This window comes from Galendromus occidentalis, unplaced genomic scaffold (assembly GCF_000255335.2).
Source record: "Galendromus occidentalis unplaced genomic scaffold, Mocc_1.1 scf7180000077456, whole genome shotgun sequence".
Taxonomy (NCBI): Eukaryota; Metazoa; Arthropoda; class Arachnida; order Mesostigmata; family Phytoseiidae; genus Galendromus; species Galendromus occidentalis.
This window is the reverse complement of record NW_003805444.1, coordinates 55,096-82,572: the sequence shown is the minus strand read 5'-3', so window position 1 is coordinate 82,572 and position 27,477 is coordinate 55,096. Positions and strand designations below refer to the sequence as shown.

General features: G+C 51.8%; 3 protein-coding genes and 1 non-coding gene across 4 annotated transcripts; 3 read left to right on the top strand and 1 right to left on the bottom strand.

The window, feature by feature from the left end:
• Positions 1-4,186: 4,186 nt before the first annotated feature.
• LOC100900265 (uncharacterized) lies at positions 4,187-5,439 on the bottom strand. Its single transcript, XM_003743984.2, has 3 exons — positions 5,408-5,439; positions 5,088-5,305; positions 4,187-4,985 (listed from the first exon to the last, which is right to left on the bottom strand). Exons 2-3 carry the CDS (start codon positions 5,297-5,299, stop codon positions 4,814-4,816), a joined length of 384 nt encoding a protein of 127 aa, XP_003744032.1. The 5' UTR covers positions 5,300-5,305; positions 5,408-5,439; the 3' UTR covers positions 4,187-4,813.
• A 2,769-nt stretch (positions 5,440-8,208) lies between these two features.
• Positions 8,209-11,481, top strand: LOC100901980 (uncharacterized protein C1orf198 homolog). The gene is made up of 7 exons (XM_029111639.1): positions 8,209-8,436; positions 9,368-9,448; positions 9,576-9,745; positions 9,866-10,037; positions 10,391-10,813; positions 10,939-11,160; positions 11,359-11,481. Exons 2-7 carry the CDS (start codon positions 9,410-9,412, stop codon positions 11,479-11,481), a joined length of 1,149 nt encoding a protein of 382 aa, XP_028967472.1. The 5' UTR covers positions 8,209-8,436; positions 9,368-9,409.
• A 3,671-nt stretch (positions 11,482-15,152) lies between these two features.
• homer (protein) lies at positions 15,153-22,322 on the top strand. Its single transcript, XM_029111638.1, has 7 exons — positions 15,153-15,178; positions 19,933-20,089; positions 20,775-20,906; positions 21,015-21,349; positions 21,456-21,586; positions 21,795-21,991; positions 22,110-22,322. Exons 1-7 carry the CDS (start codon positions 15,153-15,155, stop codon positions 22,320-22,322), a joined length of 1,191 nt encoding a protein of 396 aa, XP_028967471.1.
• A 3,513-nt stretch (positions 22,323-25,835) lies between these two features.
• TRNAP-AGG (transfer RNA proline (anticodon AGG)) lies at positions 25,836-25,907 on the top strand. Its single transcript has one exon. It is a non-coding gene; the product is annotated as a tRNA-Pro (tRNA).
• The last annotated feature ends 1,570 nt before the right edge of the window (positions 25,908-27,477 follow it).

The following is a 27,477-nucleotide window of genomic DNA, read 5'->3' as shown; positions in this document are numbered from 1 at the left end:
GAAAGGAAATAGAAAACGCCGAGGTTCTGCACGAGCGGGACTTCTTTGCCCCCCGGTGCCCCTATCGGGCAGTTTCAGCGCAAGCATCCGACGACTCCGATACGGGGACGCAGCATCAAATGTCGGAATATGCACTTCATGCAGCCAAGTCTCGAAATTTGCCTTTCAGCAGGGGAGATCCAGAAATTGCGTTTATATGAAAAACAAGCATTCCGCATGAAGTCCGAGCTCTGCCTCAATAATGACTACGATATACGACGCGGAGATGTCCACGGCCGCAAGACTCAAGCGTAAACATGGGGCAACGTATTACGATCTTCCGAGCTCCGAGCTCCGGGCTCCGGAACGGAGTCGGACTGCCGCGGGGGACGGGTTCCGCGGAATCCTCTTGAGATAACTCGGATTTGATCATTCCCATGAGATATGGACTTAGTCGGAGTTATTCTGCTATAAGAGGTGGGAGGCTCGGGCCGAGGGAGCGAAACGCATAAAACGAGGCCGATTCCACATCGCTACGGGCCATCCACGTCGAGAGAAGCGGTATATCCAAAATGTACTCCGCGGAAGACTTGGTGATCAGCTTACCGACTCCAGAGATCGCAGTCTTCCGGGATCAGTCCGAAATCATCGGCCCCTCTCACAGAAACGACAACCATCGAAGCTTGAGCGGTAACTTCTCGCATATTGTTACGCGTGGAATGTAGAAGCACGGCAGAGAAAAAGTTCAGCCCCAACGAAGGCTATTGCGGAAGGACTCCGTTTGCCACAGCTAACACTGTGCTGCTAGCTCGCTCCAGCGATGAACGGACGGCGGGCTGCCTGTCTGCCCGGCTGTTCGGTTCGCTGAGCGGTCGGAAACAGCGCGGCTTGCTGGCTTACAGAAGTCGTCTCGACTACTAGTATGGGAGCTGCCGACGAGAATTTCGGGAGCCGCCCCTGCCGATTTACCCCTTCTTTCTCCTCAGCACGAACAAGCCACGAGAATCGCGGCTGGTGCTTGTTGCAATGAGGTAATTCCTTCCGCTTGGCTAGCGAGTCGATTCAAAACCGGATGATACGAGTTCGCACGTGCGAAATTCCGCAGAGAATTAGAGCTTCGGGAGAGTGCCCCGAGGCATGATACTCGCAACCCCATCTCTGTTGACACTTTTCATGCTCGCACTAGTTCTACATACTTGAGGTTTTTGCAACATGTAGGGGCAGGCACACCGCTGGCAGGGATCACAGATGGTCGGCCCCGGAGAGACCGGTTCAACTTCCAACTGCGGTCGTCTGTCCGACTTACATTTCGTTTCTCTCGCTTCTAAACTTGACCATGAAATGAGGCTCGCTCTTTCCCTCCTCGGGTTGCTTGTGTTCCGCGTAAGTGCGCCCGACAATCTGCAGATCAGTGAGCGGACATTTTTCGGTCGAGCAGGCCTCAAACTTTCCATCCATTCAGTTCTCCGTGTGAGGGCTGACCTTTTGATTGGGAGCAGCCCCTCCTCTGCGCGTTCCCAACCTACACCATGCCAGAGCCCCGACGGGGGCTCTCTTGCGACACGGATCCTCGCGTGTGTCAAAAATATTTTCAAGATAAGTCTCAGAGAATTTACAGAGCCTCTCAGCGACGCTCAGCCCTAGGACTCCGAGTGCCCTGCTGAACTCGCTGCGTCCGATATGATTTATTGTCGTCTGGTCCGCCAATAAAATGACGACGGAGGTTCGAATCGTCGTCTCCACGTTCAGGTGCGGCTCTGGGAAATTTTCTTCTTTTGATCAACACGTATTGCGGAAACCGCGCCAATTTCCTGCCCCGCAACGTTAGAATTTCCGATGTCATGATGTCCCCCACTGCGATACTCGTGATCGCCCCTACTCGGCAGGCGAATTGAGGCCCTCCGAGTGCCTAATGGTAGGCGACGAGATCGCCCATCCTGTACTCCAAGGGCGAGTCTTCCCATAGCTCACATCTTACGGAACCTCTTATTCAAATCTGGGAGCGGTCGATTTCTCTCAGCATATTATTATCGAATTGGTCAATCTTCTACATAGAAAGACGAGAGCCTCTCCGGGGTGAAAGTCCATTATCTTGCATGGCATCAATAAGTTGTTCAAACCATTCGTCTAGCATCATCGATTCGAGGAGAAATCGAGCGCAGCGTCCGGTCTTGAATTTTCCATCGAGAAAATCGCCGATTATTCATTTCTACGTCTTTACTTGAGAAAATCGGTCAAACGGGCGGTCATTGGGAGCGAACTCCAATGGTCCCTCATGCTCCGCAGACAGAAAGGACCTGTGGAGATCGGTTCGCCGTCTCCTCCGTTTCCGAATGCATCGATCGCCGATCTCGAGGAAATCTCAGAACAGCCCCCTCTCCCCCCCGATAGATCATCGGATGCGACAGTGAGATTCCGAGGAGCACATTGCTCGCTGTTTTTGCCTTCACGCAAACTTGGTTCACTCAGCATTCCGGGGCACAGCGTAATCCTTCGAGCATCCCATGACCGGGACAGATGTTGGGGTTTGCGGTCGGCGAAATCCGCGGGGAACAAATTCGCAGAGGAACATTCTCTTAGGAGCGGTGCATATCGCTTCGCAAATCGAGATAAATAGGTGCGGTATTTTTGATTTTCTCTTGAAGATCAGGAGCAGACCTGGAGCAGGATTCAGCTCCTGGGAGTCCTAACCTATGTAGAGAACGGGGGCGCGACACGAGTCGAGCCAAGCCGCGGCTGGTCGGAGCGGATCCGATCCATATCTGGGATGAGATGTATGGCGACAGGAATGTCGAGTAAGGCCCCCTACTATCGATTTTGTGAATATAGAGGACCTGTCGCTGATCCAAATCCGACAATATTCGACTCCTGCTCCTCCGCCGCGATCTCCTGCTACATTGGTGGTCGCGGCTTCATTCTCCGGTCAGGTCCCTGAGAAACCCCGGCCGATAGAGGCATGACTGTCGGCTGAAAATCACTTGCATAACACGATTTGACCGCGGTTCCAAAACTCTCCAATACTAAATATCGAGCAGAGGCCACGCAGACCCTCGGCGCCTCTCTTCATCGGATCCGTGAGACTCCACGGTTGAGGCTGTCAAGCTCCCAAGATACCCAGATGATGAGAGACAAGTTGCAGGGAAGCCAGCTGATTATGATCGGAATCCCGTCCACGGGTCTTCGGAGCCTCGATCGGGCTCTTCGATTCTGGGAAACTCATCCGTATCCTGCGTCGGAACATCATCTCGGCGAGCCAAAACCCATCTGATTTGAGAATCAGAGGATTTTGGTTGGATAGAAGCTGAACATTCACAGAGCCGTTGCCGAGACGAGCGATCTTCCGATCGATACTGACACATCATGTAGTAGGAGGTTGAAGCGCACCACAGGTATAGTTCAAGCTCAAGTTCGACTCTAGCGGAGTAGGCGAGGCCGCCATATCCACCATTCCCCTTCTCATTGATCATTTTTTCCCTTCCGTGGGTCTCTATGGGCCAGGAGTTTCGCGAGAGAGGGTCCTGGGACCTGAGACCTTTCGGGAATCCCGGATCCCGATTCCGGAAGCCCTGAAGGTCGATGAGAATCAAGCAAGTCGTAATCCCATCGAGAAACATATCCAATGTGTCTTGCAAGGATATCGACCGGCCTCAACGCGCCAGATTATCTTTCTGAATGAGAGGGCTCCTTCAATGAAGAAGTAGAGAACATTCGAAATGACATCCCAAGTGGTCCATGGCACAGTCGCGGACTTCCTATGGGCTCTCGCGCATGGAAGGACTCAGGTGCCGCTGCCGTAGGCGAGGGGGTAAAGGGAGTCTGGCCTGATTTCAGCGATGACATTTTCGGACTGGCGAAATGTCTAGGAGCAGCGATTCTGAGCCTCATCCGAGTGTCCGCGAAGTTGAGACTGCCGACGGATAAGCAGAGACAGGATGGAACAAGTCGAATATAGAATGGACCCGGCATCGTAGAACGCCTCTGATTCCTTGGATCGAATGACATGATCGAGTCTGAAGGGATCGAGCTGCGAGTTCTGTTAGTCACGGTGATCGGCGCACAACAGGGATGCTCAGACGGCGGCCCGCGGACAGATTTCCACGAGTTCATGGAACGCAGCCTGTCATACGGGAGAACAGTAGACACAATGATGAGGAGATGAACGCAAAAGCTCTAACTCTATTGGAATGATTCACTTTTTTGGCCGGTCGTCGCCTCAAGCGGATGGCCTATCGAATTCTATCGTTCTCGATATCTCATATAAGGCACGAATGAACAACATTTTTCACGAGGTAAGTAATTCGTCAGCCGGACCGACAAATCTAGCCCGTTATGATCTCCTCCTGAGAACCCCTAGCGTTTACATCTGGAAAGAGCGATCTATTCGATGGCGACAGTTATACCGCACTCACACAGATACATATAATTCACTATTCTGACAATGAGAGATTAGGACATAACCATGGACTATCGGCGGTTCTCCGAGGAACTCAACCAAGTTTAGAAACGGCAGCGGATCGCTCCGAACAAGAGACAATCATAACAATGACTTTTGATGATCTACAGTCGTGATCTCTATATTCCAGGCTTTTCCCGCGAAACCTCGATTCATTTCTGGCTGATTCTCAGCGAATCAAGCGAACAGGAGAGGAATCTCACAGGTTACCTTGAATTTCGGGCTGCCCCATCGAGAATCGAGAGGATATACACTGAGCTTTTGAGGAAGATGAAGACGGGGCCCGCCGCTTTTGTCATGAGGGTTTTCACATCCTTGTCCGGAGTTCGTAGGATCGTGCCGAACAAGGCCATCACATGTTTCGTTCCACGGCGGCTAAATTCAGTCTAGATGGATCGCTCTAGATACGGATAACCATTCAACTACACTCTGTTGCGGGTCTACAGCAGAGGGCTTATTGCTCCAGTTATAATAGCTCATCTTGTCGAAAGTAGACTTCGCCTTGAGAATTCGACCGTGGTCTCCGTCGCTCGTCGAGGTGAAAATGACACCCCTGGAAGCAGCGAAGTATCTCTTTAGTGATCGATATCCAGGATATCTGAGGAACTCGCACGAATTCAACAGAGGTGTGATCAGGAAGCCAAGAGGTGCTCACTTGTACCCAGATGGGACATCGATTTCAGCCCCCACGAGGGGGTAACCTCGGAAGTAAGCGCTGCTATGACCATCTTCTGTTTTCCCCTTGTGAGTATCGAACCTCTGGGCGACGGAAGCTTTCCCCGAGAAGTTGACGGTGCAGGGAAGCTGTTGAACGTTCACCTTCGATAAGGCATCCAAAGGCTCAGCTGTCATCCGGATCGCCATCATACGCGCCTATGTCGGAGAAAGTTCACGCTCAACGCTCACGAGATTATTCAGTGGCAGGGCCTGTTGGGCGCATGGACAAGTTACATGGAGGTTTTAAGCTCGACATACCTCAACTACCGACGTCTCCGCTATAGAGTGTGTCCGTTGTCTTCCCGTCTGTTGACAGGCCCTCAGCTTCGCTTGGCGCCCAATTTAGCAGACGCCGCTACTGCTGATCCGCGATGCTGTGAGCGACCTGCGCCGCTGTCCACTCCACTTAAATATCCTAGACTCCGTATGAGATCCGCTTTATCGCGACCTCTTTATATCGCCTTGTCTAATTCAGGATACCTTCTGTACCGCACCCTTGTGCGACTGATGGAAAGATGGGCTGGGAAAAAGTTGTAACGGAAGCGCGGCGCTCTGTGGCGCGAAGGTTGAAGCTTGACGATAGTTCGCCTGCACATTACTACGGTAATTTCTCATTTATCATTCGAACCGACCACGAAAACTCCATCACCTCCTTCATTGAACTTCACTCGCTCAAGAGTGCTACCTTCTCATGTATTGAGATCATGTTCGAATTCGTTCCACTATTCCGATTGGACGGTCGCCAACCGGCTTTTACTGGGAGGATGTTTGGGCCAATCTCGGTAGCGGTCGGCGAACCGGTATCGCGGGAAGTCTTGCATTGAGTTCGGAAGAGCAAAGGGGGGTCCGGTTTATGCGAGAGGGATAAAGAACGTCTCCCTGAGCAAAATCTATAGTACTCCGGCAACTATGCTGGGGATCGAGCCAGCTTCGCAGCATGAACCATTCACGGCTTAGCACAAGTCTCGTCCGTGGAAAGCCCTGATTTTGGGTGGATAATCGGAATCTACTCGGGGAGGAATGAAGTTTTTTCCCAATCGATGATCGACTCATCGTTGAGTCCTCATTACCAACCAGTCCTCATTATCGGTGTGGGCTCGGGGACATACGGAGAGCTGGTCGGGAAAGATCCCCAGAAAACTTCGGAGACCTTACCTCACGCTCGGTTCGATAGCCGCCATCGAGTCTTAAATGATCAGTCCGATGAATTATTATCTGTCAGTGAGCCCTGCCGATCAGCCGCCACGATTCATGCCCAGTTTGGTCACGAGGCAGCAATGCGAACGGAGTTTTGGTTCTTTGGTTCGCTTTCAACCTGAAGCGGAGGGCAGCTTGGTCGAGCTGCGGGTACGGGGAACCTGTGCGGGATCGCCGAGTCCGGGTTTCTCTTGAAGTCGCATGTTGAAGACTGGTACCGGAACGGATTGCATCGGTGCAACGGATATGCGATCCTCTGCGGCGAAGAATTCCTCAGCAGTCTTGAGTCATCGCGAGCGGAGCCTCTGCAGTACTACGTCCTCGGGATCACTGAAAGATGATCCGAGGACCCCGTCCTCGGAGCCAGTTCTGAGCCTCATGGATGTGGTCTTTATGACGTGAAGTTTCCGAGAAGGTCATCTGGAGCCACTGATAGGGATGCCCTGTTGTCCGGTCTGAAGCTCACCATGACGAAATTGGAGATCTGCCCGATCTCCGATGCAGTCATCGTCGAAGCTCGCGGGTCGAGACGACACATCGAGGACTCTACACGATCTTCCGTTCCGTGGACGATGGAATAGCCCAGTCGGGAATCGAGGCACTCCAGGGACCCCATTGGCGTTCCGTAGAAGCTCGATCATATCAACCCCCTTTATAGTATATATTGCGGGACACCTCGATAATATCAGGTTGTGTTTGAAAAAAAATGGTCGATATCGTCGATGTTCTCACGTATCCCGACTGTAAGCTCGACTGTATCAAGCCTTTTCGGTAGTCTTCAGCTAATGTAATCGGGGCTCTTCTACCGCGACCTCTTCCGGCGCGAGACCGTCTTCGAAGTCCCCGACTGTGCTCGGGACCCATTGTGATGTCATTCTGAAGGTTCAAGTTAGAGGCATCGCCAGACGAAGAACATTTTCCACCCCTTCATTGAATAACCTCTCTCAATCTGAGGGGAAATTCCGGCGCGATACGGCTGATCGAAACTCTCGCACATTATGTCGAGTATATTTTCCGTAGGATCAAAGCAACTCCTCCCCGGGCCCCCGAGGGTCCTGTCCTCACTGTTTCCTTAATGAGCCCAGCCCGTGAATCATGAAGGAACACTACGCCACAGTTGCTCCTGCTATCGCGCAGCGAGGGGATGAAATTTGCGAATACACACGGCCCTCCCTTCTCGGCCATACCCCTTTTGATGAAAGAGCAGTCTCTAATAAATTGGTATATGATGGACGGGAATGCTCCGCTATTTGGCGAATGCGGTCTGACTAGGCTTCCATCACAGCTTCTCCGGGGAGGAAGTTGAGGAGATTCAGACAGGGAGGACACGTTGGCTGCTAAGGACGTTTCGTTGCAAGATGAGTGAGAAATTCTCGGATGAAGAGTTGTGGCATTCACTTCACCTGTCTTGATCTTCCTCCCGTCCCTCATCATATGGGCGAGCTACTACTCGCATTGACACATTTTTCCTGATAGATATCTTCGATCTTCGACAGGCGCCCCCCGCTCGGAATGAAGTTGACCCAGCCCTTGACCTCTGCAACCTTCTTCTTCCGAATAAATGTTCAATTCCGTGAGAGATATCAGAAGAGTCGGGAGAGACAAGAAGCTTGTTTTTTTCCATCCAGTGGGTCTGGCTGCTCATTCAGTCCGCGCCCTGTGTGCCATGGAGTCGTTTGAGGTGTAGGAGCGATAGCCAGGAGGCCGTCGGTCTGTGGCTCACAGTCCCAGAGTGGGATGGCTGGGTGGCTTGTTCAGCAGCGCGGCTATGCGCGCGGGGGCCTGGTTGTTGCGGGCATCTAACACGGCTCCGCACCCAATAAACAAAACCGTTGCTGCCGCTACTGTGACTGTTCGACGATGAACATCATCTGGAGGCTCTTGGTGCTACAGTTCTGTGCGATGCCATTTTCGTGAAATCGTGACAGAGTTCTGCTGAGGAAGGTGGGGGAATCCGCTCGGCGGAACTTCGCTGTGCATAGTTTCGAACACTGCTCTATCGCGACACTTTCATTCGATTCTTGGGGCTTCATACGTCCCGGAAGCAAAGTTGACGACAAGACGATACGATCGAGAAAAATAGTCACCGCGTAAGTTTCCCCGATCAGTGTGCCGACCCGTCCTCAAAAATCAGCGGAGAAATCCGGGACTCTCTATTTCTCCAGCTACTCAGAGAGGAAATCTCCCCAGTCTCGTTCAGAATGAGACGAAAGTGAAATCCGGAAGGAGAGTGATAACGTGAATGAAAGAAACGCCAGTGACGGTTCTCGTGGGATTTATGTTCGTCAGCCGTACATCGATCGCTGCGGACTTTTCTCGCAGAGCGGAAACGAGCGCCATCCGGAGACGGTACCGCTACTTCTCCGCTTGCCGATCGTTTCGATCGTCGAGTTTTCCCCATCATGAGCTCTCCTCGTGATTTCACGATTGCTGTCCGACGGTTCATGCCTCTTCTTCCTGATTTCTCTCCGCGTCCGACCAGTGAAGAGTGAGATGGCAGATGAAAAGATTATGCTCTCCGTGCTTGCTCAGCTCAACGTGCTTGTGTGAGACGTGAGACAAACACTGAGCCATACTGGAAGCATCGGATTTGCACAAGATCATTCCGCCAGCTCGCTCCTCTTCCGTGATCGTTTGTCTCGGTAACGGCACTAACCTGTCGTAAGCAGCGATCAAAAGTGTCTGCCGACACCTTCCTTCAGCTTTTTTCTAATACGTCCCGGACGGCGTCGCGTGTTTCCGAGTCGCTTTCGTTTTATTTTTCTGCGGCGCCGATATCGACTGTCGCGCTTTCATTGTTGAGAGGCTCCGTAGCAGCATTCCTGGGTGGACAATCAGAATCAATATGATATGATCGCCTGCCGTCGTCGAAGGGGTTTATCGCCTCGTCTTGTCACCGATTGGCGAACGATCTAGGAGGGTCGCCAGCGTTCGTTTCACGGGGAACATTCCGTCGTCATCCTTTGGCACGGACTTGGACTCGTGATCAGAGCGGATAATGAATTGAGCTTCGAATTTCAGCTGTGGTCTCTCGAGGAAGAATTATCTGCAAGTAGAGAAACCATGAGTGCGAAAACGGAGTCGTCTGATATCTCAAAGAAGGTTAGTCGCTTGCGGGGGGCGATCCGATGGCTCTCTGGTACTGATTCGCTAGAACTGTATATAGCGGTGCCGGACAGAATTCTTCGAGACCAGGTGTAAAAGTCGCGAATCGTCCCCGATCCTTCAGGTACACTCGTATTTTGCCTCACTGTCATCAGCCTCCTCGCGGATACTAGATGACGTCAAAAGTATATCACTGGCGTCGCGGCGATCCCACCGGAGTTGGAACAATCTGAACGAGAAAGAGAAGTCCAACATTGTTATGGAGAGCTTGGTTCCAGATGACGTCGAACAAAAGTAAGATTGAGTCGTTGTAGAGTTTCCCCTCTGCGTTTTGACCTGCGTCCATAAGCAAGAACCTGATCACCGAAGTTTATTTCGGAGCTAAGCAAAGACGTGTCATCCCTTCGTGACCAGGTACAGATCACTTGACAGCGACGCGCTGTCTCCGTTGGGCGTTCCCTCCAGCCAGATGGAAAGTCTGATTGACGCAAGTCAGGCTTTCCCTGTGGTGGAAATTTCAACTTCGAAGCCAATGCCTCGTTCAGTCGTCATAGAAGAAGAAATCAATGGCCGGAAGGTCCCAATCGTGAGTAGTCATCCACGAGCTGACAGAAATATTCTTCTCCCTCGCGATCTCTCATCGGAATCTCCTCATACTCGTCTGATCACCGTCATCACCGTAACCCCGATAATTTCTCCGTCGTCCTTGGTGGCATATGATCTAGATTAGCTCACTGCCAGGTCGAGTTCAGCATGTTCTCGAATCCATCGATGCCACCTCTTCGCGATAACAGGCTAAGAGATTCTGAAACGATGACCTGGATTTCTCCCGATGCATGATCATGGGACAGCCGCCAGACCGCTGGACTGGAAAGTCGTCTCTTCATCGTAATGAGTCGACTCGGGGCGCTGATCGGCTTGATGTTATTCTTGTTTCAGACGTGGCGGGACGAACACTCGGTGCCTTTCAGCTGGTATAATCAGTCGTGTGAGCCCATAGTGGCTAATCCACCCCCATTCGTGTGTCTGACTTCCCCCGAAGACTTCGATCATCCAGAGATCAATGGCGATGGCTTAGGATCAGGAGCTCGCGTATCTCGCCGCAGTTCAAGAGCTTCGACACCGGAGAGGAGACGCTCGCCGCTCATGAGACCCAGACACGCTCCACCACCGCCGCCGGCTCCGAAAGACCCGCATCTCGATCGGAAAAAAGATTCCCCTCCTGTGTATGAGAGCTCTGGTACAGGCAACCGATTGGACTCCATATCCCAGGAAAGTATTTCAAGTGTGCACGGTCAGGGAATGCGGTCCTCATCGGCACCTCAGCACAACCAAAAAAAACGCCAAGCACCCAGACCTCCGGTAAGACTCACAGCGGGACGCATGTCCCTCGACATCGAGCCCATGATTTTTCGCTGAGACTCCGGAGTGGCGGGACAAAAGTTCTATCGAATCTGGTAATGATAGTTCGTCTCCAATCCGTGCAGGTGTCTCCCATTCCGCCTCAGGCACCCGAACGTTCATCGACCCTATCGTTGACGTCTGTGGGCTCGAATCCCGATCGGCCCCGGAGCACGTTCTGCCCAGCGGATGATCCCAACCAGCCACATATTCTCCCGGAAGCTCTGGCCCCTGAGAAATTAGATTGCAAATCATCTCCGCTCCTCCAGAACGCCAAATCAAAAGCACCCCCTCAGCAACTGAAGAAGGTTAGCATCAGATCTCACTCCGATAGTGATCTCACACGAGGATCGGATCACTGATGTCCCCCCACGAATCTTTTCGCCTCAGCTACTGTTCTCCCACATCCGAGATTGTGAACGTTGACGAATTCATCATCAATTTTCATTTTATTTCGATCCCGGAATAATCTTGATAGCACTAATAAAGATCATCCGTCTTGATAGGTCAGTCCGCCGGTTGCACCGAAGATCGAATACCGCCCCCCTGCCACGGAGTCAATCGCCCCGAAACCTTCTCCGAACGACAACATTCCGAAGACGGGTTTCGATTTCCTGGACAACTGGTGAAAGCGAGGCTCGAGTCACCATCGAGTATTATCAGTCAATGAGTCCCCAACACAGTATCGACAGTATTTATTGTATATAATTTTCTGCTCAACCGGGCCTCATGTCTTGCGACCAGAATCGGATAAGGAGCCCATAAGCCGACGACCACCTTTTATTATACCTTTCGAGAATTCCCGCGTCAATCGCAGGACCTCCACCAAACTGTACAAGTTCCCACCCCCATTGTACATGCTTCTCTAGAGCAAACCTTCGCTTGATGTAAAAATTCCGATTCGAGGCTGATTCGCCCGTGAGTTGTTCCGGGTGAGATGTGACGATGTGACCATAATAGCCCGATGGTTTTGCTTTGGGAGCCTTACCGCAATCCCCGAAACAAGCGCCCAGGATGATCGGAACGTTCAGCGGATCGTCGCCGATCGGATGGGACGTATCCGACATCCTGTGGTGAGCCTTTCCATCCATGAGTCGCTGCCAAGCTCATAGCATCCGCGAGAAAGATGATCATGCGGTGCGCCGTCTCGCCTAGCTCAGATGAAATGTGTCCAGTTACTCGGGATACGATGTCAGTTCGAAGAATCACCCTCAACAATGGGCAACGGGTAAATGAATGAAATCTTATGCAGGCCGATAATCAGGAGTTTATGACATGACTACAGATACAGAGGCGCGTAATACACGTTAAACGAACGATTCTCCGTGAGTGAATCGGGGTGTGACTTGAACGCCGGCAAATGCGGTACCGTGAACTTGGATTTCGATTCATCCGTCGCCGCCAGAAACTCGAGGCAAATCTGGAAACCTATTGATCTTGATGTGTTAGGTATATCATGTTATACGCACAAAATCTGGCTTCATCATGCCCAGAGAAGAGTCTGTGCAGCCTGCGGACCAGCCTCAGTTTCGGCACGTGTATCTTTCAATGACATCATCATCTGAATATAATTTTACTCCGACGGCTGAGGGCGTGTACGAAATCAAATGGAGATCGAATGCGTGCTCAAACACACAATAGTTATCCCTTTCGATTGATGTATTCGTTCGGGAGTTTTCGAGTCCGGACGAAATTCCTTGAATCGATCGTTGGCGACAGCAAAACTCGGAAGTGAGAGCTTCTAGCACTGGAATGTCGATAGCTATACACTAGGTGACTCGATCGATGCTCGGGACGCTTCTTTCAGGAAGAGCGGAAAACCTGGTTTTCATAGATCTGTTGTGGTGCTACAAGCCAACTCATTATCAGAGGGCCTCTCACTCAGGTATCCAAAGTATTGTGTTATTAGTTCGTTGGAGCCGAAAGAATAAAGCAAGCCAAACTACGGTATATGAGTTTTTCCCTCCTGTTCTCGTGGATGAGTGGTTCCAAGATATAACATGGAAAGAGAAGACAAATATTTTTCATTCGATTCCGAGTATCTGCAATTCCTCAAGTCGTCTTTCCACCGGAGAAATCGCCGGTGACGCTTGGTTTCGACAGCTCAACCATGGCTTCGAATCGGTTTAACATCGCGACCGGTGACTGTGGCACGATCATCCTTCTTGTTTCATGGCAATATAAAGTCGGGCAGCCAGATGATGAACGCATCCGACATTGGAAGCGGAGCCGAGGACCGATTCAGCAAAATCCGAGCAGTTGCAATGCAGATTCCTCGGTAGCACCTGAAAGTTGTGAACGGTCTTCCGCATCCACAGATTGTTGCGAAAAGGTTCCCTCCGTATCGAGGTCCCTGAAGAGAGAACAACTGAGCAGAGTCGATGCTCACCTCGAATACATCGGGGTCCAAGACGATCAGCGATTCGTTGGGGCCACGACGCAGAATGTTGTTCCGGATCAGAAGCTGCAGGGAAACCGCGAAATCCGTGTTCAGAGAACTCAGCTCGAGTAATTGATCGTTCTTCACTGTAATTCCGAGCCCTCTCTCTTTATCAGATCAGGAGGATACCTTCTTAGCTCAAGAGAGCGTTATTATTGAGAAGTGGATTCTTAATTCTCCTAGCTTCCCTAGAAGGATATCCTCACCTCTACCCCCGCTCGCCTCGATCTCCTTGAGGATCAAATCCAGATGGTCCCAGGCTAGCAGTTGACTTCATGTAATGTTAAATCACTCTATCAGTATGTATATGTGGATAAATATTTCGCTCAGAAGCTCAAAGAGCGAAGATGATTCGGCAGAGACGCGCGGAATAGTTGCAATCATTACAGATTTTTCGACCTAATCAGACTCCCGTGCCGTACCCGACGGTTTTGTCCAACGGTGTCAAACTGGGTTTCCCGTCCATACCCTTCTGGGATCCCCGTCCCTCAGGTCGGATCCTTTGGCCACGGTGGGCGATTCCAGCCTAGAATTAGAGGAGCTGTTCCTCATGAGCGGCATAAGGTTCGGCTCACATACGAATTACAGCTCCGGAAAACATGTTGGTACCAGGGAATAGATAGACAACGCTCCGCATCCCATCCAGGATGGCTGTGATCGTAGAGCTCACTATCAAGCGCGAGTCGCTCGTTCAACGAGCACCTGTCCATCAATATGATTATTGAGTGGATAATGTAGTTTCGCGCTCTCTGCTCTATTGCTTGCCCCGGTCAGCGGTGGCGGTAGCGCCCCCTGTGTGGCGACCGAAACAAGATGGCGTCTCCGTTGCTTCGATCAGCAGCAGCAGCAGCAAGTCAAGCTGTAGTTGTTGCCGATGATTAGTTTCAAGCGTCTTTATATTCCAACTCTACCGAGTCAATTCATGGTTCACGGTGTGATCGTCATTGTGGAGTTGCTGTGATGAGGTTCCTGTATTGCGTACAGTCGTCGTCCTCCTCTTCCTTCGCCTACCACCTCCGCTGCCGCTACTGCTGCTGCCGCCACCACCATCACCGCCGCTGCTACGTAGACTTCTGATGTCCACAACCAGAACACTACAACGTTGCGAGACTACGGAACAGTTCTTCCTTTTCCTCCGATAACAGCACACGCGATTCCGACTCTACGACCACTGACGACATTATCGGCTCCCACTCCGCGACAACCGATTTCTATACTTCTGAAATAGCACCTTCTCGACAGACAACGACAGCCGTTTCAGAGGGAACGATCATTCCTTCATCAATCCCATTGATTTCTTGATGTAACTACGACTCATCGGAGCACTGCATGTTTGGAGGATCACTCCCTGTGCTGGCAGAAACATTCCACCGCTGGATTGCTCACCGGTGGCCAAGAGCTCCAAGCCCTCCCAGTTGCGCGGGTCTGACAGGACGACAGTTTAGAGTAGAGCGTCTTTGCTCACTCGATAACCAGCGAGTGCTTCGGACTCGTCTCCCGCTCGGAAGGTCGGTCGCTCGGTAGGGAAGTTACTCTGTCAATTGGACTGACTGAGTAGCCGACAGACCTGAGGAAGCAGAGCCTAGCGTTGAGTTCCGGTATACAACAATGAGCAGAAATCGAGCCGACTCCCCGAAGAGTTGTTCCCACCTCTCTTTTCCGGTCAGTTATCGCGCAAGTTTCGCGAAGAGGTGGCGCTCGACCTGACGGCGCCCTCCCAACGGAAATATCGACTACGAAAGCTACGACGACGACTGCGAGAACTGCGATAGCACCAATATCAACACAAACACACGGAAACTCTTTCCCAATCGCTCATTGTCGTCGCGGCTTTCAGAGTGGTGAAGTTGGCCTCACTGGATGACAGCCCACAGTGCCAGTATGGGGTAAGTTTCTCTATTCCATTCATAAGTACTCCGTAACGTATCACATGCCGGGCCGTCGAAGTCGGTCCCGCTCGCTCGTGAGACAGATCTGTGCTCACGTGCTCGACTCTGTTGCGGAGCCTCGCGATTGAGAGCCCAATGATGTTATAGGATCAATCCGTGTCGGATCTGTAGGCGGAAAACATTGTTTCGGGTCTGATCTACGAAGTTCTTCTGGCGTGGTTCACCACTTCGGATGATAGAGCGCGGAACGCTCTTGTCGCTATTCCGGTAGCCCAGTAGTTCCTTGTGGTATTGGAGTGTGCCGCGAGTATCGTGAAGCGATCTCGCGAGAAGTGTCCACAAATCATATGTAGGCTTCGATGAAGGCATGGTTCGAATTTGGCTGCTCCTCTTCGACTGCCCTCGAGTCGGTGCGCGAGCTCTCCCAGAGACATCGCATCATTCTTCCCGTAGCCGGCCGAGATTCCTCTCCGCGAAGAGCTGGTGGTGATGGTACCCAGCCGATCTGAGCGCAGTGCATCAATCCGGAAATCCTATTTAGCTCGTTCATCAGGGAATCTGATGAGCCGTCGAACCGATATCGAAGTCAGTAGCGCAGCACAGGCCTGTTTTACGATTCATTCTCGAACCTGAATCGTAACGGTCCTTGCTGTCGACTCCTGGGATGCTTTCTTCCTGCGTCGGCTAAGCCCATCTCCATTCGCTAAGCTGTGAATACAGGATTCAAAAAATCAGAACTCGAGAATGAACAATGCTAGAGACCGCAGGAAAACAAGTCCTTCTGAAAGATTCAATGAGTGAATTCTCCAACGGATCCTATGATTTGTCCTTCCATCCGATTCGCTCGGATCCCACCACAGTATCCATCTTACTCTAGAACTCGATTGGTGGAGGTGGGTAGGTATCCAATCCAGACTTCCCAGGAGCTGCTAGGGACGGGGTCAGAAAATTTTACAAAAATGCTTGCTGCAATCGACTTGTCCGTCGGGAAATGCACGAGGAAAGTGAATAGGTCCCGAAGGACAAAGATGTCCCTTCTTAAGGCTGGCCTGTGATCGGCTGCCGACGGCAGACCAAGCTAGCGTTCACGTTTCACAAGTGAATGGCACCTATGGGGCGGGCGGGCTGTCTGGCAGGCCCGCTCGTCGGTAACAGCTCACGGAAGAGAATTCGACCATTCCAATGGGTAGAAGCCTGGCATTACCAGTCGAAGAACGCCGGGTCCCTCCTTCTAGAGTCGCAAGAACAGGCTTAAGGCTGAGGGAAACGCTTGAATCTGTGTGACTGTCAGACAAAAGCGAGCCGGCTTCTTCTCTCTTGCTTACCGGCTCGTCTGGGTGGTGGTAGAGGCTGCACTTCGATCGACTTCGATTGTCGCTTTTCGTATTCGGGAATATATCCTGCACTCCCGTGAAGCTGTTGCTGTCCGGGCGGAGCGCGTCTCCGACGGCCGTCCGGAAGTGCGAGAGTTTTGAACTCGTCTGGCGTCCCGTGATCCGTGCACCATGCTCCTGAGAATGCTCCGCTGGTTCACCTTACTGATCCTTCACAAGATGAAACCAATTTCAAGGTATCCCATTTGCTCAGCTGATCGTTCCGAACATCCGCTCTCCGCCCTTCAGTGAAAGCTTGACAGTTATGAAGACATGCTCTCGAATTCGAGCCCGGTCCTGGAATCCTAGAATATTATACGAAGTCATGAGCCTTGCCCAAACATGCTTCGAAGTACAGAGAAACCTGTCTGATCGGCCCAACCGCGGTGCACCTGAAGAGCGGTCCGATAACTCAGGTGGTCCCATTGAGCAGGTCGTCTAACTTGGGAACAAATCGAGTCGGTCCCTCCAATGTTTGATCCGATTACCCAGGTTTACCTCAGGCGGTCCTATTAGACGGTGGTCATATTAGAAATGTTCCACTGTACCCGAGCTCTAGGGTTCCTCGGGAGAGAAAGGGGGCTGCGTACCCCCGAGGCCGACGGGGAGTTCTGAGTTATTTATTTGTCTCTTGAGTGTGAAGCCATCGGTCCATTATTTCGAGAGATTCCATGGTTTTCTACAGTTCGTCGCCTTACAACGAGAACCATGACGGCGCGTTCCTTATACAACGAGCTTTGGCTCCCCGTTCGTTGACTGGCTCATTACAGAGATAGTGCTGAAAATCTTCCGTTATAGCGGAAAATTATGCCGTCCCGCCAGACGTTGTAAGGAGACTATTTTTAATGAAGATTTCGAATTTCAAGACCAAGTTTTGAGCCGACCTAGAACCATCGGAGGTCTCTGACCGACTCACACCGTATCATATCTGAGAGCAAGAGCTTCGCGATATATGAGTGCTCATGCTCGTCCGCAGCCGAGGAATGTGGCAATAACGTGTTTCGTGTCAATTCTTTTCGGCCTCTCTTCTGACTGAGACATCATTCTGAGTGCCACTGAGTGAGTGAACGTGATGTCGATTCCCCGCCGACGTGACGAACATTTGATTGATAGAGTTTCTGGGCAGATTCTAGCGGAGCTCGTAGCGCCGCTTGACCTCAGAAGAGTGGCGGATTCCAGGCAAGGGGGTCGATCGGGGTCTTGCCCCCTCGATGATGGTCCCATCTTTTTGCTTCCCATGCTCGAAGCTTTTGCGGAGTGCGCTGCGCCCTCGCCGGAACGAGTTGCTTGCTCCACCTTCAAAAATACTAACTACGCCAAGTCACCCTCAGAATTTGTAATCGATCGGCGTTTTCCGCTCAATGAAGTGAGCCGTGCTTGATTCTGGGAAACAGCCAGCTGCTTTCCAAAAGTGAAATGCTGAACGTCGTGAATCCGTGAACGGCCAAACTCCGTGTCCGAGGGAGAATCTTCCGTGTAGCGACCTCTCTAATCCATCCCGATGAATGAGAGAGGCAGTTCGTTCGTCGATTACGGTGACACTGAAACGAGACTTGATCAGAGTGAGGGGATAGATACCTGTAGAAGCGCGAGTTTCCCAGGGTCCCGAGATCGATCTGTAGATAGCCTCAGTGGCAATCGAGGCGATCAATCGCTCATATGACCTGGAGATGGGCCCGTTCCTTCTGCGGATTTCGCGCATCCGATCATGCCGTGCTCCGATTAGACGAATCCGAAATTGGCACTCGCCGAGCGGACTCGACAACCACAGACTCGATACACGGCTGGATACGTTCACCTTGCGGGACCGGACTCGATGCGATGATTAGGTTCGGTATCCTTGGTCCACACATGCCCTGCCCTGAATGAGTGCCATCTTAGAGGGTCAAGCCCCGAATGAACTGACTCCATCTAACCTGATTGGAGCATGAAGACAATGGGCGCCGTTGATGGATGAGGGAAGGGAAAGAAGAGTAATCAGGTTGTCAATATGTGGCGGCACGGCAGTGGCACCAGCAGCCTTGAGTTGCGGGAATGGTGTTAGCGGCGGCGATAGCAACACAGCTTTTTGAGAGAGGTACTGGCGAAGCATGGAGGCGCCTCCGTCAAAGCTCTTTTCGCGTCCTATGTGTCATAGTCCATAATTCCGCGCGGAAGTATCCACGACAATTTTCTTGACGCCGCTTGTTGGACCGCCCGCCACTAGTCCCCGTTACTCGCGTTCCGCCGAGTCAGATTCGACGACGCTCCGCGTACTCGAAGGACTGCGTGAGAAGCTCTCGTTCAATTCGACTAGTCCCTGGTTGGCAGTTTGTTAGTCCTCGACTGTGTGTTCGCCTTCCTCGGACCGAATCCTGTGAGAAGACCTTCAGCTGGCGGCTCGCATACCGGAAGAGACAGACCCCGCGATCTGAACGTCAGCCTCTACTCTGAATGATGTCAAGCGTCGATTGAGGCTTCCACATCGTTCTGAATTCGACTGGGATGAGTCAGCGCTCTGGGAGGATTCTCGAGAGGAACGATCCAGTCGCTCCTATCGGGAATATTCTTGAATCCTCGGGGACTGTTTTTGCTCCCTCGTAGGTTTCAACCCCAATTTTAAAGGAGTCCATCGAGGGGCTGTTCTACGAAGATTCTCCTCAGCGTCGAACATTTTCAATCGCAGGCTCCCTCCTGGAAACTTCCGACGAGAAAAACCTATCTTCGATGATCCAGCGCCGGCATAACTCCTCCATTGTCGATTTAACAGAATGTGTGATCGGGAGTAGGGAGATACTGTGGCTTGCGAATTCGCGAGTCTCCACGCTGAATCACTGCGGTCAGTGAGCTCCACTGAGCGCGTTCCGTCTTTGTCCGGCAAGACTGATAACAACAAACCCTCCCAGAAGCCAGCGGTCCGTTTGCGACCACAAGCTCTGGCCACCACATGCTGCCTGTCAATAAGACACTTCCACTTCTACGAACGCATTCGATACCGAATATTCATGCGAGAGAGTATCAAGTGATCGCTCTGAGACCCCTTGCCTCAGACGCCGACCGCGAAATTAGGGAGCACATCCGGCGATCGGTCATACCTCTTAACCATTCCGCAGCAGCCACCCTCCGCAGGAACGCGTCGATGGAACGGGGCTCGCTATCGAAATCGCGGAGTATTCCCGAGTTGTGGAGATCGGAGAACATTGATTTTTTCCGAGAATCCGATTTCGATTCTTTCGGGAGCTCGTGCGACGATTCTGTACAGGCGAGACGCGACTTGGTGAAGTCTGATTGTCCGATTCGGTAGTGTATCTCATATCTAGTCTGCGATAGCGGGGACTCTTCGGGCCGAGCTAGGATGCCAGACAATCACGCTCATCGTGTTATTCATTCTCATTACAGAGAGCAGCCCATCTTTTCGACGAAGGCTCACGTGTTTCACATTGACCCAAAAACCAAGAGATCATGGATTCCAGCCTCCAGCCACGCCGTCACAGTGTCGTTCTTTTACGACGCCTCGAGAAGTCTGTACCGAATCATATCAGTTGAAGGCTCGAAGGTAAATAGAACCTACCCAAGCACCCAATCGAATCTAGTGTGGCCGTGGGCCACAATTTCCAACCTCGATTGGGCGTCAGCCAATCATCGAGCTCTGGAGCTCAGGACAGGAGGAAGGCAGCCGTTGCGAGTCCGTGATCACTCTCCACCTCCGCTGCGAGTTCAGAGCGACTCGAACCGAGTGAGACAAAATAAGGAGGGAATTCTCCGAAACTCGAGACGCTGCCGTTGCGAAATACCTACAAGGACAGGCGGGGAATATCCGTTCAGGAACGTGCTTTTGTATCTCACTAAAGCTCATACCGAGCAACATGGCCACGGATCCCCGTTCCATTCCTATCATATATACTTCGCTCCGGGATGTCGAGCTTTATCGACAGCACGCTTCAGGCTCTGTGCGTCAGTTTTAGTTTTCTCATCTCGTCGCTGTTGTGCACGAGGAGAGAGGCGCGTTTCCTCATGCTCGAACCGTGCCCCTCAGGATTTCGGAGCGCTCCAGCCCTTGAGAATGCCTTCGGGTTCGAGGGGGGGCTTTCCTCAAAAGAACACTTCCCTCAGCATTCGCCATGATGCACTCTGACCTCTGAATATTCACGATTGGCGACTGCATCGGAACGCGTAGTCCCGTTCCACAGCACATTTTCAGTATACTAAGCTTTCTGTTTTCGCTTGGGCGAATTTGGCAGCCGGTGATCAACTCCAGTATCGCCCCATCGATGACTTTCACAAAAACGTCACAAAAGTTCGGTCAGTGGTCTGACATACGGGCGAACACGGTCTACGGACTCGGCTTCCAGACCGAGGCAGATCTCAATCTGGTTAGTGTGACAAGTCCATTGATTTTTCAGAGATGGTCAATACTCGACTTGAGTTTCCCCGAGACCGATGGTATCTAAGCTTCCGTACTAATGCCTTTCTCCCCGCAGTTCATCGAGAAATTCCAAGAGGTCAAAGATAAGACGCGCTTCGTCCAACAAAAACAAAATGGAAACTCTTCTAATTCCCCAAGCTCAACCCTCGTGCGAGGGGGTAGCGGGAACGCTAATAGTCAGGCGGCGGCAGCTGCTGCCGCAGCGGCCGCCCAAGCAGCTTCTGGTGGCCATCAGACGCAAGCCGCGTCTGCCGCTGCTGCGGTAGCTGTTCTCGAACCGGCCAACGAAGACAGTCCGAAACACAAACCGGTCAGCCAATTGCCCCAATCAACGGTGGAGGCGCAGCTTCGCTACGAAAACGATAGGCTCAAACTCGCTCTGGCACAGAGGTTGGTGGGATGTATACGATGACTGAAAAGCGAACTCTTAGCCGGTTAATCATTGTGAGGATTGAGCGTCCGGGGCCAACGGCTGATGAACCTTTTCTCCTCTCAGCTCTGCCAACGCAAAGAAGTGGGAAATTGAACTGCAGACGCTCAAGAACAATAATGCGCGGCTAACCTGTGCTCTTCAAGAGAGTACAGCCAACGTCGAAGAATGGAAACGTCAATTGCAGTCGCTCAAAGGTGAGCCTTCTCAGGTCGAAGCTCTATGGGCTCCCGATTCAGCCTCAGAGCTTTGGGCACTCTCGCATCTCTGATTCGAATTCTCCCAATTTGTGTCAGGGTTTCTCTAGGTAGATGTACCGCAAGCTATAGTAATCCCTCCTATATGAGCTCTACGGATCCTCGAATGGGGTTCGATAATTAACATCTCTTGCGCTTCCTTTCTTAGATGATAACACTAAATTGCGCTGCCGAGTTCTCGAATACGAAGCCTCTCACGGCAATCAGGAAGCGGCGAGCGAGCTCGGGGCTGAACTCAGTCAGCTTCGTCAAAGGAACGAGTACTTGAACGCCGAGCTTGTTCAGAAGGATAAGGATTTGGAAAGTTTACGATCGTCCCCGTCGGCACCAACGGAAAGAGTGAAGGTGAGTGGGAAGCAGCTTCGGCTCAGCGTGGAGGGTATTCAATCTCCGATTGTATACTTCTGAGAACTCAATTATCATTATTATCTCTCATAATCGTTCTGCTCATGATCGATTTCAGGCGATGTTAGCGGAGAACGATACGTTACGAATGTCGGTTTCTCGTCTTCAAGAGCAGCTCGAGTCAGTGAGAATTTCGGGCAGTAAGCAGCCTGCCCTTGAGCAACTAAGCAATCGACTGGGGGTGCAGATCGCCGAACTCAGGGAATTGCATGTCGAGTTAACATCTCTACTCTTGGTCCCCCCCTCACAATCCCACGGCCAGCCCACCTGAGGACCGTGCATCGCGTCGTCGCCCGCATTGAACTCAAGCCAAATGATGAACCTCGTGAGCTCTCCACCACACAGCCGATCCGTTCACGAAGTTCTTCTCAAGTGAATTATGAATTCTCGATGGAGAGAACGCTTGTGAACGTCCATTCGAGCGTCTCTCATCGATTCAAGTCTAGAAGATGGAATCTGAAGGAATGTTAGGAGCGTCTCCGCTACAGTGATACGCTAGATTCACTGCAGTGGCCGTAATTGACACGTGCCTTCGTTCTCCCGGAGTTTGAAGCAAGAGCTGACGCATCCCCGGCGAGTCCGCTCGTACAAGACCTTCATGTCCTCGGGTTGGAAATTCCGTGTTCTGTCTCTTGTGAGCGAATCGGTCCCATCTTCACCTTGATTTTGATTCTATCTAAAGCTGATAGAACGCTTCGGGGGCCGGGACGAAGTGCCCTCGGTGTTTGCTAGGGGGTAGAGACGAGCGGACGGCATCTATCGACCATTGATAATAATAATTCACTCTTTGGTGATTCTCTCTCAACGCCGTCATCGTGACCAGAAGCAAGTCATGCCATGCGGTCATTTTATGAGACAACCGGTGAATCAGCGCTAATTGTATCGGAAATACGGCTGTAGTCTCGGAGCATGCGACGAGAGATAGGATTTATTGGGAGCTTGAGCGGCGTGACGCGATCCGGAGTAACGAACCTACACCCCCATGGAGCCTTGGGGACAGTGCGTGGCAGCATAGGATATCTTGTTAGCGGGCAGAAGAATCTATCGTCTCCGTACGTCATTATGTCTCATCGAGTCTCGGTGCCTATCGAATATAGAGCCCATCGAGTCTTCCGGGGAATCCTCTCTCATGTCCTTCCGATGGTCGCCGAACTCGTGTTCCTGTTGCGCAGACCCGATTTCAGTACAGGGCATATCGCAGTTGTTATCGACATTCCCATTAGCTCTCGTCCGGAGCCGGTTTAACCCAGTGTATAAGATTCTGTCCCTCACCATTCCGCCTTCAGAGAGAGTTCGCTCGATTTGATCTGCGAATGAATTTCGTATTCGACTGTGCCCCACAAATCATTGCCGAGGGACACATGATCTGTCCGATGCGCTTAGCAGCTCGGGGAACGGCCCCGATGAAGCTCTTTCCGGCACAGCCTGCCATCGATCGAACGAGAATATCGTTAAGTTGCTCCGCGCCCTCCTAGTATTCGTAGCTCTTCGAGGAGCAGGGTGGCACAGAGAGAACAAGTTTGCATAGGTCCGACATCTCTCACCTCCTTGCATTTTTCGACGAGTACCCCCCTTTTTGTGACTGACTGCATGCGGCTTCCTTCCTATTGAGGAATTCCAGGGCCGAGGCTCCGGAGGTGTCCATGATGACCCCCATCGGAACTTTCTGGAATCCCGGTCGTATTTTTGAATCGGGGACTTGAGCTCAATAATCCACATACCACAAGCCTCTGAGCATTATATTTGAATACGACAATGGTCACATTCCGCGAGAGTGACGGAGGCGAGCGTGCTCTCTGCCAGTTGTTTCTTCGGCTGTGGTTTCGCTTCTTGAGTCCAACCTTCGGTAGCTCCGTGCCAAACTAGACAATTCGTTCGACTCCTAGCCCAGTCGATCGAGTGCAAATGGCGGAAGCGAGGTATCTGGATGAGAATGGTCAAGAGGGGTAAGACATGGCGTTTTCGGAGCGTGATGATTTACAAATAGGATTCCTTCCGGCGAACAATCATAGGTCTGACGTAGGACAAGAGCAGCGTGACGAATAGTGCCCGCATTGCGAGAGGGAACTTGAGGAAATCGAAGGGTGGGGACAGATGAAGGTTACGTCAAGTATTCGTCCATCATGATGCCTCGATATTTTATGCGGATCTCTGCATGGAGTCACAAATCGTTGATCGCTGAGGGCAATATTCGCGATATTTCAATGAAGGAACCTTGACTTCTGCGCTCAAGGCATTCTTCAGGTCTACAAAGTTGAAGCCTGACCGAGATGAAAGAGCTCGATCCGAATACGGTGCGTACGAAAAGCGGACGGTCATCCGCGGCTTTATCGGCTGGATCAATCCCATCGCAAAGGACAGCTCATGAGATTATTCTTGGAGTTCCTCCAATAGAAGAATTAAGATGCCGGAGAATTGCACGACGTGCGTTCTAGTATGGCTCTTGAGGCGCACATATGTGACGGGTCTCTCTGAGAGGCTTCACCCTTGGTGGAGAACAGAGACAATGGATACACCGGCAAGCATCGAGTAATCAGTCGCCGTCGAGGTCCTCTCGTGACACCCGACCGAAAAAAATGTAATCAGACCGAAATACTCCGCCCTCCCGCAGACTTTCACCGACGTGGATAGTCTTTTCGCTCGAGGTCCTGCGTCGGCAGAAGTGGTATCATTATCATTATTATTATTGTAATTATAATTATAGTGAGAAACCTCCGACGCTCGATCCGAACAACAGGGAAGCACCGCGATTCTCGTGATGACGGCATTTGCGTAGAGCGTAGACGGAGAGAAATCGACTTGAGCGAATTGAAACATCGCGGAGCATGCCCCGAATGAGGGTGATTTACTGTACAGACTCGGCAGGGAATCATTCGTCACGTTTAGTCACTGTATGATCTCCAAGTGGTGACCTCGCAGAATTTTTCTCGGCCTTGCGAAGAGATGCAATACGGAAGTCAACTCTGAAATGTGTCGGCAACGGCGCGACGCACAGTTTCATCCAGTCATCGATCTTAAGCTCTCTTTCCCGGTTCCCCTCTGTGTTGTCTCGATGCAGTATTCGATATTCAGAGGCTAACTCCTCGACAGCCCCGACTGAAGATTTCTCCCGAGACCGGATTTCCCGGAAGGGGCCACTAGCTCAGAGTATCGTCGAGTTTTCCGGTCCGCGTCTGATGCCTGGGGACTCCCTCGGCTGCGCTCGAATCCGTAGTTTTGCGCTCCATACCGAGATTCCCTCCAAGCTGCAACATTTCCGAACCGAGACGACTGTAAAGGGGGGCTTATTGAGCGTCAAGTTGCTTTGAAGGGAACCCCAATACAGACGATCCCAATACAGACGATCCCTTGTCACGGTTTGCCTCCTCCGTCATGATCTTGATTACCGAATTGTCAGTTGCCACCGCGCATCAATGGGAATGAGCTCTCTCGCCGCAAGATGGTTTAATAAAGAAATTCTGTGGTTTATAAACAAAATCGTATGCGACCATTCCTTCCCAGGTGCGTCCCGGATCGGGCATCCACTATTGCTCAAAGACTTCCGTGTATCCAGATTCCGGACACTTCGTAGTAGGGACCATTCTCGACAATGTTATCTGGCATATCGAAACTCATTCCTGATGGGCCGGCTGAATCTTCTTTCGCTATCCCACTTGGGGCTCGGGACAGGACGTTCGTATGGAGCTCCATGAGATTCTCGAACGCCCGGCAAGCTCTATGTCGATCGATACTCTTCACCGAAACTCAGAAATGTCATTTGAACTGTTCAGGATATCTCACAAGTGGCTCGTTGGTCTAGGGGTATGATTCTCGCTTAGGGTGCGAGAGGTCCCGGGTTCAAATCCCGGACGAGCCCGACTTTTGCTCGAGAGCCGAACTCTTGCCTCAGGTCGTCTCCAGCGAGAAAGGTGATCCATTTCTACTCGACGAGGTCTGTGTTCCGCCTTTCAAAAGGGATAAAATTGCGAGCACGGGGGGGGAGAGCCCTATGACATGGACGCGAGAAGGTCGATCTAAAACAGATGGCTGCTCAGCTCCCGAACCTAGATGTTCCGCTGACCAAACAGAACGTACGGTGTCACAGATAAGGACCGGACAGACACTTCTCTCGGACCGAACCAGGCACCCGCAGCAGCCAGAACGCACGCCACATAGTGCCGCTTATTGCTGCTCTTCCCGAGCAGAGCTTTACCCAGGAGCGGAATATCGGTCCGTTTCAACAAAATTGGAACAAAGACAAATCACGCGCATCAACTTCTTGAGGCGCTCAGTGTGTCCGGTAATGGAGACCTTCGGAGAACGAATGGACCGCGATTGCACCGACAGCCATCCGGGTGGCGAGAGCCCCTCCTCCCCTGAGGGCATATAACTTTCCACGTTGGTTCTGAAACGAAGTGGACTCCGTACTTCCATCGGTACCCCGCCAGGCAAGAAAATCCCCAATGTGATTGCTACCTCCCTCCAGCGTGCGCGTGAATGTCGTCTTCAACAGGAAAAGAAGCAGAATCAAATCTCCGTCTCTTCGTCTTTTGCTCAACTTGATATGGGTTGAGTGGATGGCGTATGCTTGACGCAAGGTTGGTGCGCTTTGCGGTGGAGCTTCTTTGGTTCGAGCCGTCACCGGTCCCGAGAAGACACCGACGCCTTGCTCATTGAAGGCGGCCACGCGAACTTCGTAAGTCTGCTAGACGCTAGACGATCGGTTTTTCGAGGATAGAGGGCAACGGTTGGCTCGCGTCGACCCTGCGTTGCGCTTCGTCAGATCGGCTGTACCCTGCGAGTCTGAGCCGAAGTTCATGGCCCAAGAGTTCTCCGTCGCGATATCCCTCCGTGGGGGGACTCCACTGCGGTATGATGGACCAACACCTACAGACTTCTTCGCCTTGTTCATGAATTGATACGGCACCGATGGTTCCAGCATTCCAACCAGGATCCACGTGGTGTCGGTAAAGATGTTGTATTGGTGTTCCTTCCATCGCACCAGGAGTCTGGAATCCTCGCTCAGGTTCAATAGGAGAGGCATCTCTCGTGGTTCTAGGATGTAAGAGATGATCGGGGAGTTGCCATCAAAACTCTTTGCCCGTGACACGTTCACGGTTTTCCTGGAACATAAAATCGGTGTCCTGTTGATTAAACCGTGATAATGATTCCAGACAATCGCAATCGACTTTTTCCGCCCAATTGAGCGGTGACTCCTTAGGATGTATCCCTCATTCCGGCATCCTTTTCGGAAGCTATAGATCGACAGTTCACATGTCGAGCCTACATCGGTGTTCCTCGGAGTCTTCTGACATCCACCCATGTCGAACTCAGGTCTTCGCCGACCCTTCGCGATGGTGGTCCATTCGATTTTCGTTTTCGAGCCTCCTCATCAGCCGATGCGGTGCTCTCGATCGCCTCCAGCGGTTCACGCATCACCTTCAATA